General features: G+C 31.8%; 1 protein-coding gene across 1 annotated transcript; it reads right to left on the reverse strand.

Annotated features, from left to right (window-relative positions):
- Positions 1-1089: 1089 nt before the first annotated feature.
- Positions 1090-11174, reverse strand: LOC132751452 (calcium load-activated calcium channel-like). Its single transcript, XM_060741608.1, has 7 exons — positions 11045-11174; positions 8670-8747; positions 7851-7904; positions 7286-7332; positions 6570-6637; positions 6057-6201; positions 1090-3007 (listed from the first exon to the last, which is right to left on the reverse strand). The coding sequence occupies exons 1-7, from the start codon at positions 11103-11105 to the stop codon at positions 2915-2917; spliced, it is 546 nt and encodes a 181-aa protein (XP_060597591.1). The 5' UTR covers positions 11106-11174; the 3' UTR covers positions 1090-2914.
- Positions 11175-14806: the final 3632 nt, after the last annotated feature.

A 14806-nucleotide genomic window follows, 5' to 3' on the forward strand; every position in this document is an offset into this window, starting at 1 on the left:
ACAAGGTGCTGCAGTTTCTCAGTAGATAGTAAAAACAAGCACCATGTATATGTTAGTGTTCATCCGTGCTGTTCTACAGAAATTAGAAACTTCGACGGGAGCGATAGCGACAGGAGAATGTTTCTAATTTCTGTAGAACAGCTAAGGATGAACACTAACATATTTAGTGTCAAGCTTTATTTGGCCCTTGATTACGTCACTACGCAGTACTATGAAGCACTATGAAAAATAGTAGGCGACTATGAACGAATTTCAATATAGTATCGACTTTTTTTCTTCTATGAAAATTAACACACATAATTTTTAAGAAATACAGCGTTTTCATTGGATGACAATTAAAGCTGGACACTAAGGATAATTAGTGAAATTCGATAATAACATTATTGGTCTTGGACAATGACCATTATTATGCCCTGAAGACAAGTGAGTTCCTTTCAGTTGTTATGAAGCTAGGACTTGCATACTAAACATTTACTAAGAACTTTGTCAAGTTTTTATTTTATTTACATGTAAATTGTCAAAGTAGTATAATTTAGTAATTATCCATCTTAGGGTGGATAGTTTTGTTTGTTTGTTTCATTTTACGTCTTTACCCAACAGTATTTCAGTCATATAGGCGGGTAGTTTCCTAACCATCGTTCCTGGAGAGTTACACCAGTACTTAAAACTAACTTCCTCCGTGCAAAACTACCAAAGCATCTCCCGGGGATCGAACCCACGCCAGAGAGGGAACTGGATTAGAAGTCATCGACTCTAACCCCTCGACCATGGATAGTAAAACAATACTAGTGGCATTGAAAATAAAGTGAAATTACATGACAAGAGTTATGGGTCTTGGGTAAATTTTGCAAAGCTTTAAGAAGTGTTCATGAATAGGATGGCCAAACTATGTGTCCAATAATCCAGCTGATAACTTGATGAAAAAATACGTACATAAAATGTTTTGAAAAATTCTCAAAAATTAACTACAAAACATGAATGACAACACATTGGGTAAAACTGAATTCACAGAAAACACATGTTAGCTTCCTGTTCAAGACAAATAAATTATATAACCAAATGACTGGTAAATTGTAACAAATAGTAAAAGAGTGTTAAACTGACTTTATTACATAGAGTACAACATTTAATTTCTTGAGTATATCAATTTACAATTCTGACTATTACAAACTCAGACAATGATTTTTTTTAGATACATTGCATCTTACATTCATTTACATGCAGAAAAAACAAACTTTCATTTGTACAAAATTTACGCAGAACACAATTCCCAGGCTACAAATGACCTCATTTGTGACATCATTTATTGTGAAAATATTAAGTATGATGTAACAATTTAATGCGATGTAAAACCCAACGAAACACAGAATATTTTTTTGAATTTAAGTTTTTGTTTAATTTGTAATATAAGTACCATAAAATTCCTAATAAACGCCCCCGGGGGCTAAACATTTTCCAAAACAGGGGCTATTATTACAACACAGTTTTTCCTTAATAAAACAAGAGCTGTCGGTAGGACAGCAACGCTCGACTATTCTTAGTGCTTGATAGTAAAAAAAAATGCTTGATACAGTTACCTCCTCCTGTCTACAGGTTGGAGTAATGATGGTGAACAAGTGTGCAAAGTTTCAAAGCCATATGTCAATGGACTTGGAAAATATTTAAGGTATTACAAAAACTTTAACATAAATTCTAAGTCGAAAAAGGGGCATAATTCTGTCAAAATGCTTGATAGTTACCTCCTCCTGTCTACAGGTTGGGGTCACGATGGTGAACAAGTGTGCAAAGTTTCAAAGCCATATGTCAATGGACTTTGAAAATATTTGAACTATTACAAAAACTTTAACATAAATTCTAAGTTGTAAAAAGGGGCATAATACTGTCAAAATGCTTGATACAGTTACCTCCTCCTGTCTACAGGTTGGGGTCATGATGGTGAACAAGTGTGCAAAGTTTCAAAGCCATATGTCAATGGACTTTGAAAATATTTGAACTATTACAAAAACTTTAACATAAGTGGTTACGCCGACGTGGACGCCGACGCTCGGGTGACTGCAATAGCTCTACTTATTCTTATCGAATAGTCGAGCTAAAAATCACTGTAAATACATTTAGTGTTAGCAAGTGTTGGTAATGACATTAAAAATGTAAAGGTTTTAAAGTTCATATTATAAATATTTGTGTTTACTATAAAATACTATGGATTCTGAATGATTTGAATAAAATTATGGCTTTAATTATGAGTTCAGCACTGGTGAGTAGATTGTTTTCCCTATCAAAAGGCCTGGGGGGCCTTTATTAGGGGAAGGGCGTTTATTAGGAATTTTACGGGATGAATGCAAAGTGATAGAGTAGTTATAAGTCTATGTTTAAGTCTATGTTAAAAAATAAAGAACAATTATTGTGATAACAACATAGTAATCCCACAGAGCCAGATATGTAAATGGGTTGTCCTATGATATTGCTGTTCAGTACAGAGAAACATTACTATAAACTCAAGAGTGTTGCCCCCAGTGATTAATTAAAATACATCTAAACAGCAAGCTGTGCAATACTATTTATAACACAAATAAAATTTATAAAATCTATTTCCACTGAAAAAAGAATTATTAGAAATATTCTGACCAAAAGAAGTAATTTGCTTGACTGCACAAAAGAAAGACATGGTTTATTTATACACAATGAATGGTCCATATACAATGTACATGATTTACAATATTTCATCAAAAATGTAAAAATTCAACAAATGGTTTCATCTTCAGTCAATAAAAACTTTATAGAAGTATTGCAATTACTCTTTAAATATGCATTTCTCATGTATGCAAAGTTTCAGATAAAAAAACATCAGTTCATACTAATAAGTGAAATAGTAAAAAAGGAAACATATTATTGTAACATGTAGTTATTGCAGAGTTTATTTTGTCATCTGAGTGGGTGGGGAGAAGAATCCGCCACCTTGCTTGCTTGCAGCTCTTGATGGGGCGAGGCCCAACATCTTCTGAATATTCTAAAAATAGAAAAATGAACAGATCTATCAGAATTTAAATTCAACACCATTTAAAAATATGATAATACTTTTCAATGAAGGAACTCTCTAAAAGATGAAGTTAATTTATCAGCATGTTCATCTCTATTTATTATCAAAGGCGGATACAATAAATTTTATCTTATACCAAAATACAATGCTAAAATTCATAATGAACTTGTCATGCTTTAAAGATATACCTTGTTCATCTTTGGATAAAATATTTTTATCTAACAAATGTATTGTAATCCATGAAATTCTTACTGAACATGTTTAATTTGAATAAAATAATGAATAAACTATATATGGGAAGCTGCATTCCCTATTACGGGTCAAGTAAATTTGGTCTTTGCTTAAAAAAACTGTTTTTTAATGAAACTTTTTATTCATATTGTGACTACCTGTAGCGTGTAGAGTTCAAAACAAAACATTTCTACTTTAAATTAAGACGAAGCATATAGTTTATATGTTTATTTTAAACATTCAAAGAGACTGTGTAGCAATTATTAATATATTTAAGAATCAAATTTGAGCATACTATATCTTTAAACTAGGATCTGTTCATTGTTATTGCAAGGGATGTTCAAAATGCTTACATTAAATATGATTAAAGAAGAGACCATGTTAAGATTCCAGGGAAGTACAGGCTGCCCTGGTTCTACACTCTTACATTATTCATGGAGTAGTGTTACGGAAATTTAACTAATAGTTTATTGGAATTCAGTACTAAAATTTCAAAACTGACTAAAATAGTAAAGAACCTGGTCAGACAATACCAAAGTGTTTTTTACAACAGTTACCTACTTTCAAGGAGTTAAATATTACTCATTCGAACACTACCCGCATTTGTTCCTAATGAACATAGAAGAACCTAAATTGTGTGTTATTATGCAATAAAATCACTTTTGACGTTCTACATTTAGACATGTGACATAATCATTATATACATGTGACGTTAACCACTAAACAAGAGGGCCATGATGGCCCTGAGGTCGCTCACCTGTATATAGCCCCCCCCCCCCCCCCAATTCTTATCCAAGGGCTTTTATTTGTTTATTTGAACAAACTTGGTAGATACCCATAAGAAGATGTTTCATGCTAAACATCTAAGTTCTAGCTCATTGGGTTTTTTAAAAAAGATTTTTTAAGTTTTACTATACACATAATTATAGTTAAAAACAATGACACCCCTGGGGCAGGGCCAGTTTTGACCCCTGGGCTTTTATTTGAACAATTTTGTAGATATTTACTTAAAGATGTTTTATGCTTAATATCTAAACTCTAGCTATTTGGTTTTTTTCAAAGAAGATTTTTAAGTTTCTGCTATACACATATAAGGAAAATCAATGACCCCCGGGGCGGGCCAGTTTTGACCCCAGGGCTTTTATTTGAACATATTTGGTAGACACCCATTAGAACATGTTTCATGCTAAATATCTTAGCTCTAGCTCTTTGGGTTCTCTAAAAGAAGATTTTTTTAAGTTTTTACTATATGCATATAGGGAAAATCAATGACCCCCCGGGGCGGGGCCAATTTTGACCCCAGGGCTTTTATTTCAACAAACTTGATAGACATTCACTAGAAGATGTTTCATGCCAAATATCTATGCTCTAGCTCTTAAGGTTCTTTAAAAGGAGATTTTTTAAGTTTTTACTAAATGCATATAGGGAAAATCAATGACCTCCTGAAGCGGGGCCAATTTTGACCCCAGGGTTTTTATTTGAACAAACTTGGTAGACATTCACTAGAAGATGTTTCATGCCAAATATCTTAGCTCTAGCTCTTACAGTTCTTTAAAAGAAGATTTTTTTAAGTTTTTACTATATGCATATAGGGAAAATCAATGACCCCCCGGGACGGGGCCAATTTTTGACCCCAGGGCTTTTATTTGAACAAACTTGGTAGACACTCACTAGAAGATGTTTCATGCCAAATATCTTAGCTCTAGCTCTTACAGTTCTTTAAAAGAAGATTTTTTAAGTTTTTACTATATGCATATAGGGAAAATCAATGACCCCCTGGGGCGGGGCCAATTTTGACCCCAGGGTTTTTAATTGAACAAACTTGGTAGACATTCACTAGAAGATGTTTCATGCCAAATATCTAAGCTCTAGCTCTTACAGTTCTTTAAAAGAAGATTTTTTAAGTTTTTACTATATGCATATAGGGAAAATCAATGACCCCCCGGGGCGGGGCCAATTTTGACCCCAGGGCTTTTATTTGAACAAACTTGGTAGACACTCACTAGAAGATGTTTCATGCCAAATATCTTACCTCTAGCTCTTTGGGTTCTTTAAAAGAAGATTCTTTAAGTTTTTACTATATGCATATAGGGAAAATCAATGACCCCCTGGGGCGGGGCCAATTTTGACCCCAGGGCTTTTATTTGAACAAACTTGGTAGACACTCATTAGAAGATGTTTCATGCCAAATATCTAAGCTCTAGCTCTTAGGGTTGTTTAAAAGAAGATATTTAAAGATTTTTCTTTCGGTTGCCATGGCAACCAGAGTTCTGTATGGAATTAAATTCTTTGAACAATTTTTAAAGGTGACCACCAAAGGAACATTCCTGTGAAGTTTGGATGAAATTGGCTCAGTGGTTTATGAGGAGATGTCATTTAAAGCAAAAGTTTACGGACGGACGGACGACGGACGGACGGACGGACGCCGGACGAAAAGCGATCACAAAAGCTCACCCTGTCACTTTGTGACAGGTGAGCTAAAAATGCGATGCGCTGAAATACGTACGGGAACAAATCGGGTGCAATTTAGCCTAACATCAGGTATGGCAGCATTTATTTATTAATGTTGTGTTAGAATCAAAATAATATATCCTAACCAGTGATTTTATCATTGTCGTTCGGATGCCCATCATTATATAACTCATGCTACACCCTCGTGATATATTTCCATGCATCCAAACTCCAAACAGTGATTTTATTGAGCGATAAAATCACAGTTTGGGATATATTATTTCTTAAATATACTTTTCAATATACTAAATAAAGAAGAAAATAGCGTTCAACCAACCTGTCGTATAGACATTGTACACAGTATATAGAGAAATATAAATGAACAATCTGTGTAGTCTTCCCCTGCTAGATTTCTATGTGAGATACCCTGAATAAATGAGATAGGTACAAATGGAAGCTTGGCCACTACTCTGCCATCAAAACTGAAATAAATAAACACATAATACTGATCTACATTTTTACATATTTAGTACTTTTTTTACTAAATTATTTAAAACTAATCGAAAGGGATAACCCATCAAACCGAAAAGAATTTTATTGTCCTTTTTCACTTCTGACTAAACATGACTGTCCATAAGTAGGTACCATGGAAAAAGCCAAATAAATACTAAGTCACTAGCAGGAATTTAGGTAGAATTGTTAGTGTTTACAGGATAATGGACACTCTATCATATGATCTTTATTTACATTGAAATAAGATTAAGTACTACATACAGTGAAGAATTTTAAACCAATCTTTTAACAAATAACTATTAATAAAATTATAGATGGAATAATATACATTACTCACATTGAATTAAACATACTAAGCAAGCTGGTGAATGCAAAACCAATGGCAAACATGGACTTCATCTTAACCTGAAAAAGAGATTGAATTTTGTCATTAATATTTCTGCCTTTCACAAATACCCTGCTTTATTTGTTAAATGGACTAGTCTAACTTTAATTTGAGAAAGTGTCCCTCATGACTTTGAGAGATTTTAATACCAAATGATAAAAGCTAACAAACTAAAGTTTGTGTGACAGTTTTGCAAGCTGGCATAGTTCTATACTGGTGTGAAAAGACTTTACTGCTTCTTGCATTTAATGTGTTAAAGATAACAAAACAAATATTTCATGTCACACATAGTTCACGGTATATGTCATGAGGAAATTGATTTAAAGGATTTCTTTGCAAACACTGAGAAGCAATGGTCAGCTTATTCCTATTTTATGTTTGACCATATTTTGACAAGAAGTCAAAGAGTGAGCAAGTGAATGTCATGCCCCCAGGGGTGACCTTGAACGTGTACCTTGTGTCTGCTGGGTAAAGCTAATCAACGTGTATGAACATGTAAATTTTACAGGCTGTATATGAACAGATTTCTTAGTGACAGTCAATGATCCAGGGGCTTAAAAAATTGAAAATGAATGAGACATTACTTTTGCTTATCAAGATCAATCAATATTATTCAAACTCCTAAATTTTTTATGGAATGAAAAGTTAAACAAATGTTGGAACTTTACCATAGAAAGGTCCCTATTGTTATTTTTCAATCTTTCCTCTTGTCTTTCTGAAAAGTAAAGAGAATGAAATATTACGCAAGATGTTAAATGCTTAGTGACATTAGATAATCTACAAGAGTGTCTCTTGAGGAGTTAAACTGTATTTTTATTTTAAGCTCTATCTCTTCAATTCATTCTAATTCTAAATTTCTTTATTCACAAAACTTGAAGCGATGAGGTATAGATAATCCAGGCATCTGCATTACATCAATATAATATACATAATATCACATGACATAACATATCATAACATCAGAATTTGCTACAGTGGACAGTGGAATCGAAGAAAATGGAACAACCAATTTAACTTGGCCAAATTTAATGAAGATTTATGAGCAGATCTCTATTCTTACTTATGGTGGCCCTATGAAAGGATAGAAATTTACAGATGGGGCAATCACTAGAATAAAACATTTGCTGCAGATATTTCCAATATTTTGTCTTTATTATTAGCTCAATTTGAACAATTTAGTATGGCTAACTAAACAATTTTAAAAAGAAGGCAAGAAAATAAGAAGTTACTAACCAATTTTCTTTTTTTGACTTCTATCAGAGGCTTCCACTTCTTTTTGTTTTTCCACTGAAAGAATAAAAGAGATGATAGTAAATGCAAGACCCTGTTCAGTTTTTTCAAGTATGGATTTTTCTATTAATAATAATTGTAACAACTTACAAAATTGACAGTAATACTTTTTAAAAACAAGCTTATAGTGATTTTATAATCTCACTGCAACAAAGATTCAAATTAAAGACAGCTGGTCATATATTTCCATTAGAAAAGGAATACCAGAAACAAAGTATGTATGGGGTATGTATAAAACACACACTATACTAATCATTGATGGGAGCATACGTCGGTGGATTATGAAGTGAGCATTCTAGACATGCCTAACATATATGCTTGTTTTTTTCCCATAAAAAGTAAATATATAAATTGTTTTCATGCCAACAGTCTTCTGTTTCTCATCCAATTGGACAAGTCGCTACAACTTTCTTCATGTCCTGCTGCATATTTTACTTGTAGATACAAGTCCACCAGTGGAATTATCAATCTTTATATTGGTCATGAAATTATGCATTTCTAGTACATTCTATGGGAACTTAAATCAAGTATTCAAACGTATAAACAATACATGTATTGGTATTAATATTAATATTTGACTTTTAAATTTTTTGTTCAGTTTTCAGGCCTTGAAATTTGATGGCCCCCTTTCTCAAGGCATGTGGGCAACTTAACCCCTCTTTCAGACAAAGCTAGATTTAACACTGGATAAGATTATATCAGACTATAAAATATTGCTGTTTTGTATTGTGTATTGACACATACTTAAAAACATAGACTTACATTTTTTACTTTGCTTTTCAACTTCAGCTTTTAACTTTTTGTACTTTTCTGTTCTGTACACCAGCAGCCAAGTTAACCCTGGAAAAAATTTAGACCATCATTTATTGTTAACAACAAGTTTATAACTAGCAAAAGGTTAATATATCAAGTACAATTATACAACAGGATACATGAATACATCAGCAATCGTAACAACTGTCAAACACAAACTGAAAATCCACCTCATGGCTAAGAATTTGCATAAAATAATTTAATGATATTCATAAGTATAAAGGCTATATCACAGATTATATATTTTAAGTATTATTAACAATATGTAGACTCTAATTAAATAAAGTTAGTTATACAAATATAGACTGATAAACTGGCTGGTGAAACACTGAAAATGCCCAATCGGGCTTATGACATATAAAATCATTTCTAGAAAAATAATAAAGATATTTCTTTTAAACTATAATGTTTGTTTATTGAGCATATAATATGACAAAAACAGAGGGAGAGAAATATTTTGTTACTGTCACTTGTGAGAATTATTTCCCTTTTCTCATGTTTTTATAACACATATATTTTTTGAATCCCTTCAAAAATATCTTACATATGCAAAGAATAAAACAAAATAGGTTAAATAACTTCATTATCCTCCAGTTCATTGTATAAATTTCACCCAGTTTTCAGAGAAAGCTTCAAAGTATAATATTCAGTGTCAAAGAATTGTCAAAATATAAGCTAGAAACAGAATATTAAATCTAAATATATGGGGAAAAAAGTACTGGCACAATAATCTTGAGCAAATGAAGTTGTTAGCCACATTTCTGTTATTTTGTGTTAAGAATTTAATATTACAACATAGATTTGAAGGACTTCAACAATTATGTGCTGTATATCCATGAAAAAGGGAAATAATTCTCACAAAAGTGACAGTAACCAAGTATTTTTCTTTCAATTTATATAATATTTTATACTCTATAAACAAAGAAAGTTTAAAATAAATATCTTCATTATTGTTCTAGAAAAGGATACAATTATTTTATGTCATTAGCCTGATCGGCCATTTTACCATCCTGGTAAATTTATTTTTACTTTTTTAGTAAGGCACTTTTAAAAATTATATGAAAGTCGAAAATGCATATGTTATTTTATTACTTTACGTGATGATTTTAACCAAGAAACAGCAATTGCCTTCGTATGTTTACCTTTTAAAGATTAATCGCCATGTTGGCTACAGTAAAGAAAGTATGAGTAATATCTATTTTATTATCTCCAGATGCCAAGAAAAAAAGAGTGTTTTGGTTGCAATTGAATAGCATCAATTAAAATAGTTTACAAAATTGTGATAATAATCATTTTTTGTTTCAATAAGTTTAATTTTCAACACCTTAATAATTGTTGTTGGGCTCTGATAATTGCGTCATTTACTGACAGTAAATGCTTGTCCATCATTTAGGAAAGTTTGCATGTTCCATGAAATGCATTCTAAAATTCTATGCCCTTGATAGACTTTAATTACGGCTAATTGATTGAGCTTTTATGTTCGATATTTGTGCTTTTATGTTCTTTATTCATGTACTGTATTTAAAAATAATACAATTGTTTTTGCTTTTCACGTTTTTTTTTTCAATGTTTTGATTTTTATTTATTTACTCCACTCTGATCATGCCGTTATGAAACAAGCTTCTTTTGCCGTTATAATTATTTATTCCATTTACTTAATTACCAAAAAATGATTTAGTAATTCATCTTTCATATAGATTAAATATTCAATTATTTAATCATAAATATAACTTTGCATGTGCTCTGTATAATGTTTCATGCAGCTTTGACACTTTTATCAAGATTACAAAGCTTGCATTACCTTCATATACATTTTTTTTTACAAAATGACGGAGCATCTGTATTAAAGTCAGAACACACAAAGACAAATGTGAGTACTTGGTTAAAATCCTTGTTTAAAAACACACAATAACATATGCATATTCGACTTTCTTTATAATTTCATAATTTTGAAAAGTGTTGTACGGCTAGCCAATACAGTGTGTCCTGGCTAGTCATACGTGACGCATGTACAATTAGAACTTTTGGGGAGCCATACGGCTCTTCAAATACTGTCCCGCCAAACACCTGTGGTTTCACCAACTTTTCAGTTGTTATAAATATCCATAATTATATGTCATTGTGACCTAAATTACATATGCTAAAGATGCAAAGAATGCAGTTTAAAAGTTTGCATATACATGATACATAGGACAATAAAAATTGCAAAATAATCAGGTAAAACTGTCAACTTGGGTCGCGAAAACATATGACAAATGCTCAAAACATTAATTCTGGTTTTCAAAACATTTTTAAAAAAATTGTTGAGAACACATAATTGATACCTTCTCCTAGTAAAGCTGTACATATTGAAATAAATATAATCAATAAACAGTCTGCCAGCATTTTGTTTTGTTTTATTTTTCTCTCGTCCTAGTCTGTAAGAATGACACTATGTGCAAATTAATAAGAGGCCACGTAATTCTAAATTTCAGGTATCAAGCCGCTAAAATCACAAGGGCGGCCTATGTCAATACGGGTTATACATGTATAATTTATGCATCTTTTATAATATTAGTGCTGTGCAAAAAACATACAAAAGATCATTTTAAAAATCATTTATGGTCTGTTTGTACCAAATGCCAACATCATTGCTGTCACATTTTATGTCGGTCAAAAGCTATACATAGCTTATGTTTTGTAAAATGTTATATATTTATACTGACAATAAATAAATTTTGATTTGATTTGATTTGATTTGTTTTTGTTGAGGTACATGAAGCAACGGAAAATTCAAATTTTATGTTTTGATAATATACTGCATAATGACAGGATGTGTGATCTAATTACAAGTAATATTATGTGAATCAATATTGATGTGATTTTAATTGAAAATGTATAATTATAATATAATATAATGATTTCATTGAAGTATGTCCAGCTGTAATTCACACTTATTAAAGATTATTCCATTAATATATCGAATTAGTCAAATCTGCCCTATCCAAATCGGACACAAGTCAAATAAAGATAAGAGGATAGAATACATGAGTGCAGTTATTAAAAAAAAATTTTAAAAAAATCTAGGTACTCTTTTTTTCTTTTTCTTCTGTATTTTAAAAGCTTTTTAACTTCATTAAATGTCTTAAATCTTCTTAATTTCCTGACTCAAAATCACAAACTTATGACCTGGAAGGCTACTCTACTAATGAATAGCTTAGTATGGGTAAGAGTTCGTATTAAGACGACCGTAGGGAGTCTTATCGAACTCTTACCCATATAACTTACAACTCGATATCAGATAAAAATATAGAAAGTGTCACCTCTTTAATTAAGCATAACATTATTTTTCCCCAGCAGTCACGTACAAACAAGGATGGGGTCCAATTACTTAATTTGGCATGTAAAACAATGAGTTTTCAACAATACCTAGGATTGTTAATGCAATTCATTCCTGTCATATGAAACAAAATAATGTTTTGCTTACTTTTTCTAGAAAATATGAACAGTCAGCAATTACTAATTGACTGTTAAAAGGATATCAAAAAGTTATATACTGTGTACTCATTTGTTTCTGCGAGCTGAGTTCCGCGTGCATTATCTATGTAATAAATTTGAATGTATCCTACAGTGTTATCAGCCTTTTTAGAAACACCTGACCTGGCTAATTAAGATATGTCAATCACAATTTTCACTATTAGCACTTGTTTCTTCATGGAAAAGCGGCTACACTAATTACTGCCGAGTAAGAGCCGATTTGCAGAAAAGAGTTCACAGTCCTACGCATAAACCCTTCCAGCCTGCTGAATCTCAGTAAGGGCTTATCAGCTAGTAAATCACTATTAACTGTATATCTCCCATTAACACGTCCACTGAGTTGAGAGTTTTGTCATTATTTATTGCCCCTCTGTATTCTTATCTAAGGCCGTGTCTACACCTATTCAAGTTTCTTACATGTCACATTTAGATAAGCTAAATAAATGGCCCTTTCAATATTTAACCAGGCACAATTTTTACTGGAATGTCTAATTAAGATTGTCCAGGATTTATACCTTTGTCTTTGCAATGCTATCATGTTTCTGTAAAATATGTGAATAAAAAAGCGGGAAAATGATGCAATTAGCTAAAAACAATGGAGTAAATGAAATTGAAATGTGTACATTCTTTTAAAATAATGGAAAATGTGAGAAAAATATTTTTTGAGCTGATAAATTGATGCAAGTTCTTTATTTGATGAAAGTTATTCACTAAATGAACAAAATCATTTAAAATCTATTTTGACTACTTGAAAAACTTCTTTTTTTTTTTTTTTTGCTCTTCTGTGTATCAGTTTATTGATATGATCCTCTGACCAAGATATTTTATACATTTATTAAAATTTACAGATCATGAACACTGAATCAGTAACAAAAAAGTCAGAAAATAATAAAAAAACAACACTATCACACCTTCGGGGCACATGTTTTGTGTCAAACCGGTGTTATCAGTGTCTTGACAGCCAAAAACTTGTAGAAAAATAGAACGTGTTCTAACTTTCTTGCAAGGAATTATCTTCTTGAATGTCACATAATTTCTCTTTAAAACTCATTCAAGTAGGGTGTCTACACTATCCAATACAAGAGAATATGATACTTGCATTCAAGACTTGGATAGGTGTAGACGGGCACTAATGGCCCCAACTTTGAAGGATCAAATTTCTATAGAAGATACACTCACTATCAATGTTTTTTTCTCCTTTCTTTTGTAAATGGGTCTGTGGCCCAATTGAATTGTGAAACTTAGCAATTATTTGTAAATATACTTTATAACATAAATTATGATAATTATTTTTTAAATTAATAATAAATAAAGTTCAATAGTTAAGTGTCACTGTTACTCATGTTACTGACTGAACCCCCCTCCCGGCTCGCTAAAAAACAAAAACAAAAAAACTGTTCATAGATGTTTTACTGCAAAGTGCAAGACTCTTAACTAAAATGACCAGGTAAGTATAAGCTCGACTCGACTATACTAAGAATGTGGTGAGTTGTCCTACTCACCTCGGTTTGCAAGTCGACGTCAGCGTCCATACTTTAAATTAATGTTTATGCGCCTATAACTTCTTTATTTCTTAAGGTATCAATTTCAAATATACATGTATATTCCTAATCATCATCCACATCATTTGATAAGGTGCAAAACTCTGAAACCAGTATTTCCAGAACTATATCCCATTGAACTTAAAATAATGTTATATTTTACTCTAACATCTTCATTTCATATTAAGTATTGACTTTAAACTTCAAACATGTGTTCCTTATCATCAACTACATCATATGTGACAATGTTTTTTTTACTCTAACACCAATTTTTCCAGGATTATCCCCCCATGAATTTTTTTTCCTCTCAAAAAATCTTTTTTATTTCTTAAGGTATCAACTTCTAACTTCAAATATATTTCCTTATCATGTGTGACAAGATTCATAACTGTAGCATGAATATTTCCAGGATTATTTCCCCCATTAAACTTTCTTTTAAAATAAAAATTGATATTTTTTAACTTTAAACAATAACATGGCAAGCTTCATAACTCTAGCATCAATATTTTCAGAATCATTATCCCTTTATACTTAGAATTTTCCTTATTAAATTCGGACTTCAACAAGAGCTGTCACACAAGATTAGTGACGAATGCCCCCGAAAAAGTTTCTTAAGCATGCAGGACTGGTAGTATGAAAAGAAAAGAGGATGAAAGTAACTAATTGCTTAATATTTTTCTTTGTATTATTGTACCTATAATCTCTTATTGTGATAGCGTATAAGTGTAACCCTGACCTTTGAAGAAGGGACGTGGTTCCTGGATACGACAGAATGTTGTCATGAGATAGACATTTGTGCCAAGTTATTTCAAAATCCCTCAATGCATGATAAAGTTACATACTGGACATGATTGTTGTGTAAGTGGGGACACACAAACGGACAGATGGACATAACCCTTTGCTGCGATACATTGTCCTGATGTGGTAGGCATTTGTGCAAAAGTTATTATAAAAGTTTTCCATGCATGCCGGACATGAATGTGTATCTTCAAACTCTTCTCGAATGAATGAATACCTTCAAACTATAAG

This window comes from Ruditapes philippinarum, unplaced genomic scaffold (assembly GCF_026571515.1).
Source record: "Ruditapes philippinarum isolate M1 unplaced genomic scaffold, ASM2657151v2 ctg1245_1_1_1_1, whole genome shotgun sequence".
Taxonomy (NCBI): Eukaryota; Metazoa; Mollusca; class Bivalvia; order Venerida; family Veneridae; genus Ruditapes; species Ruditapes philippinarum.

Bases quoted from the DNA above. Each gene is read 5' to 3' on its own strand.
- LOC132751452 (XM_060741608.1), bottom strand. From the start codon at position 11,105: ATGCTGGCAGACTGTTTATTGATTATATTTATTTCAATATGTACAGCT. The intron at 8,748-11,044 runs GTATCAATTATG...AATTTTTTCCAG, and splicing joins TACAGCTTTACTAGGAGAAG to GGTTAACTTGGCTGCTGGTG. The intron at 3,008-6,056 runs GTTGGTTGAACG...TTCTATTTTTAG, and splicing joins GTACAATGTCTATACGACAG to AATATTCAGAAGATGTTGGG.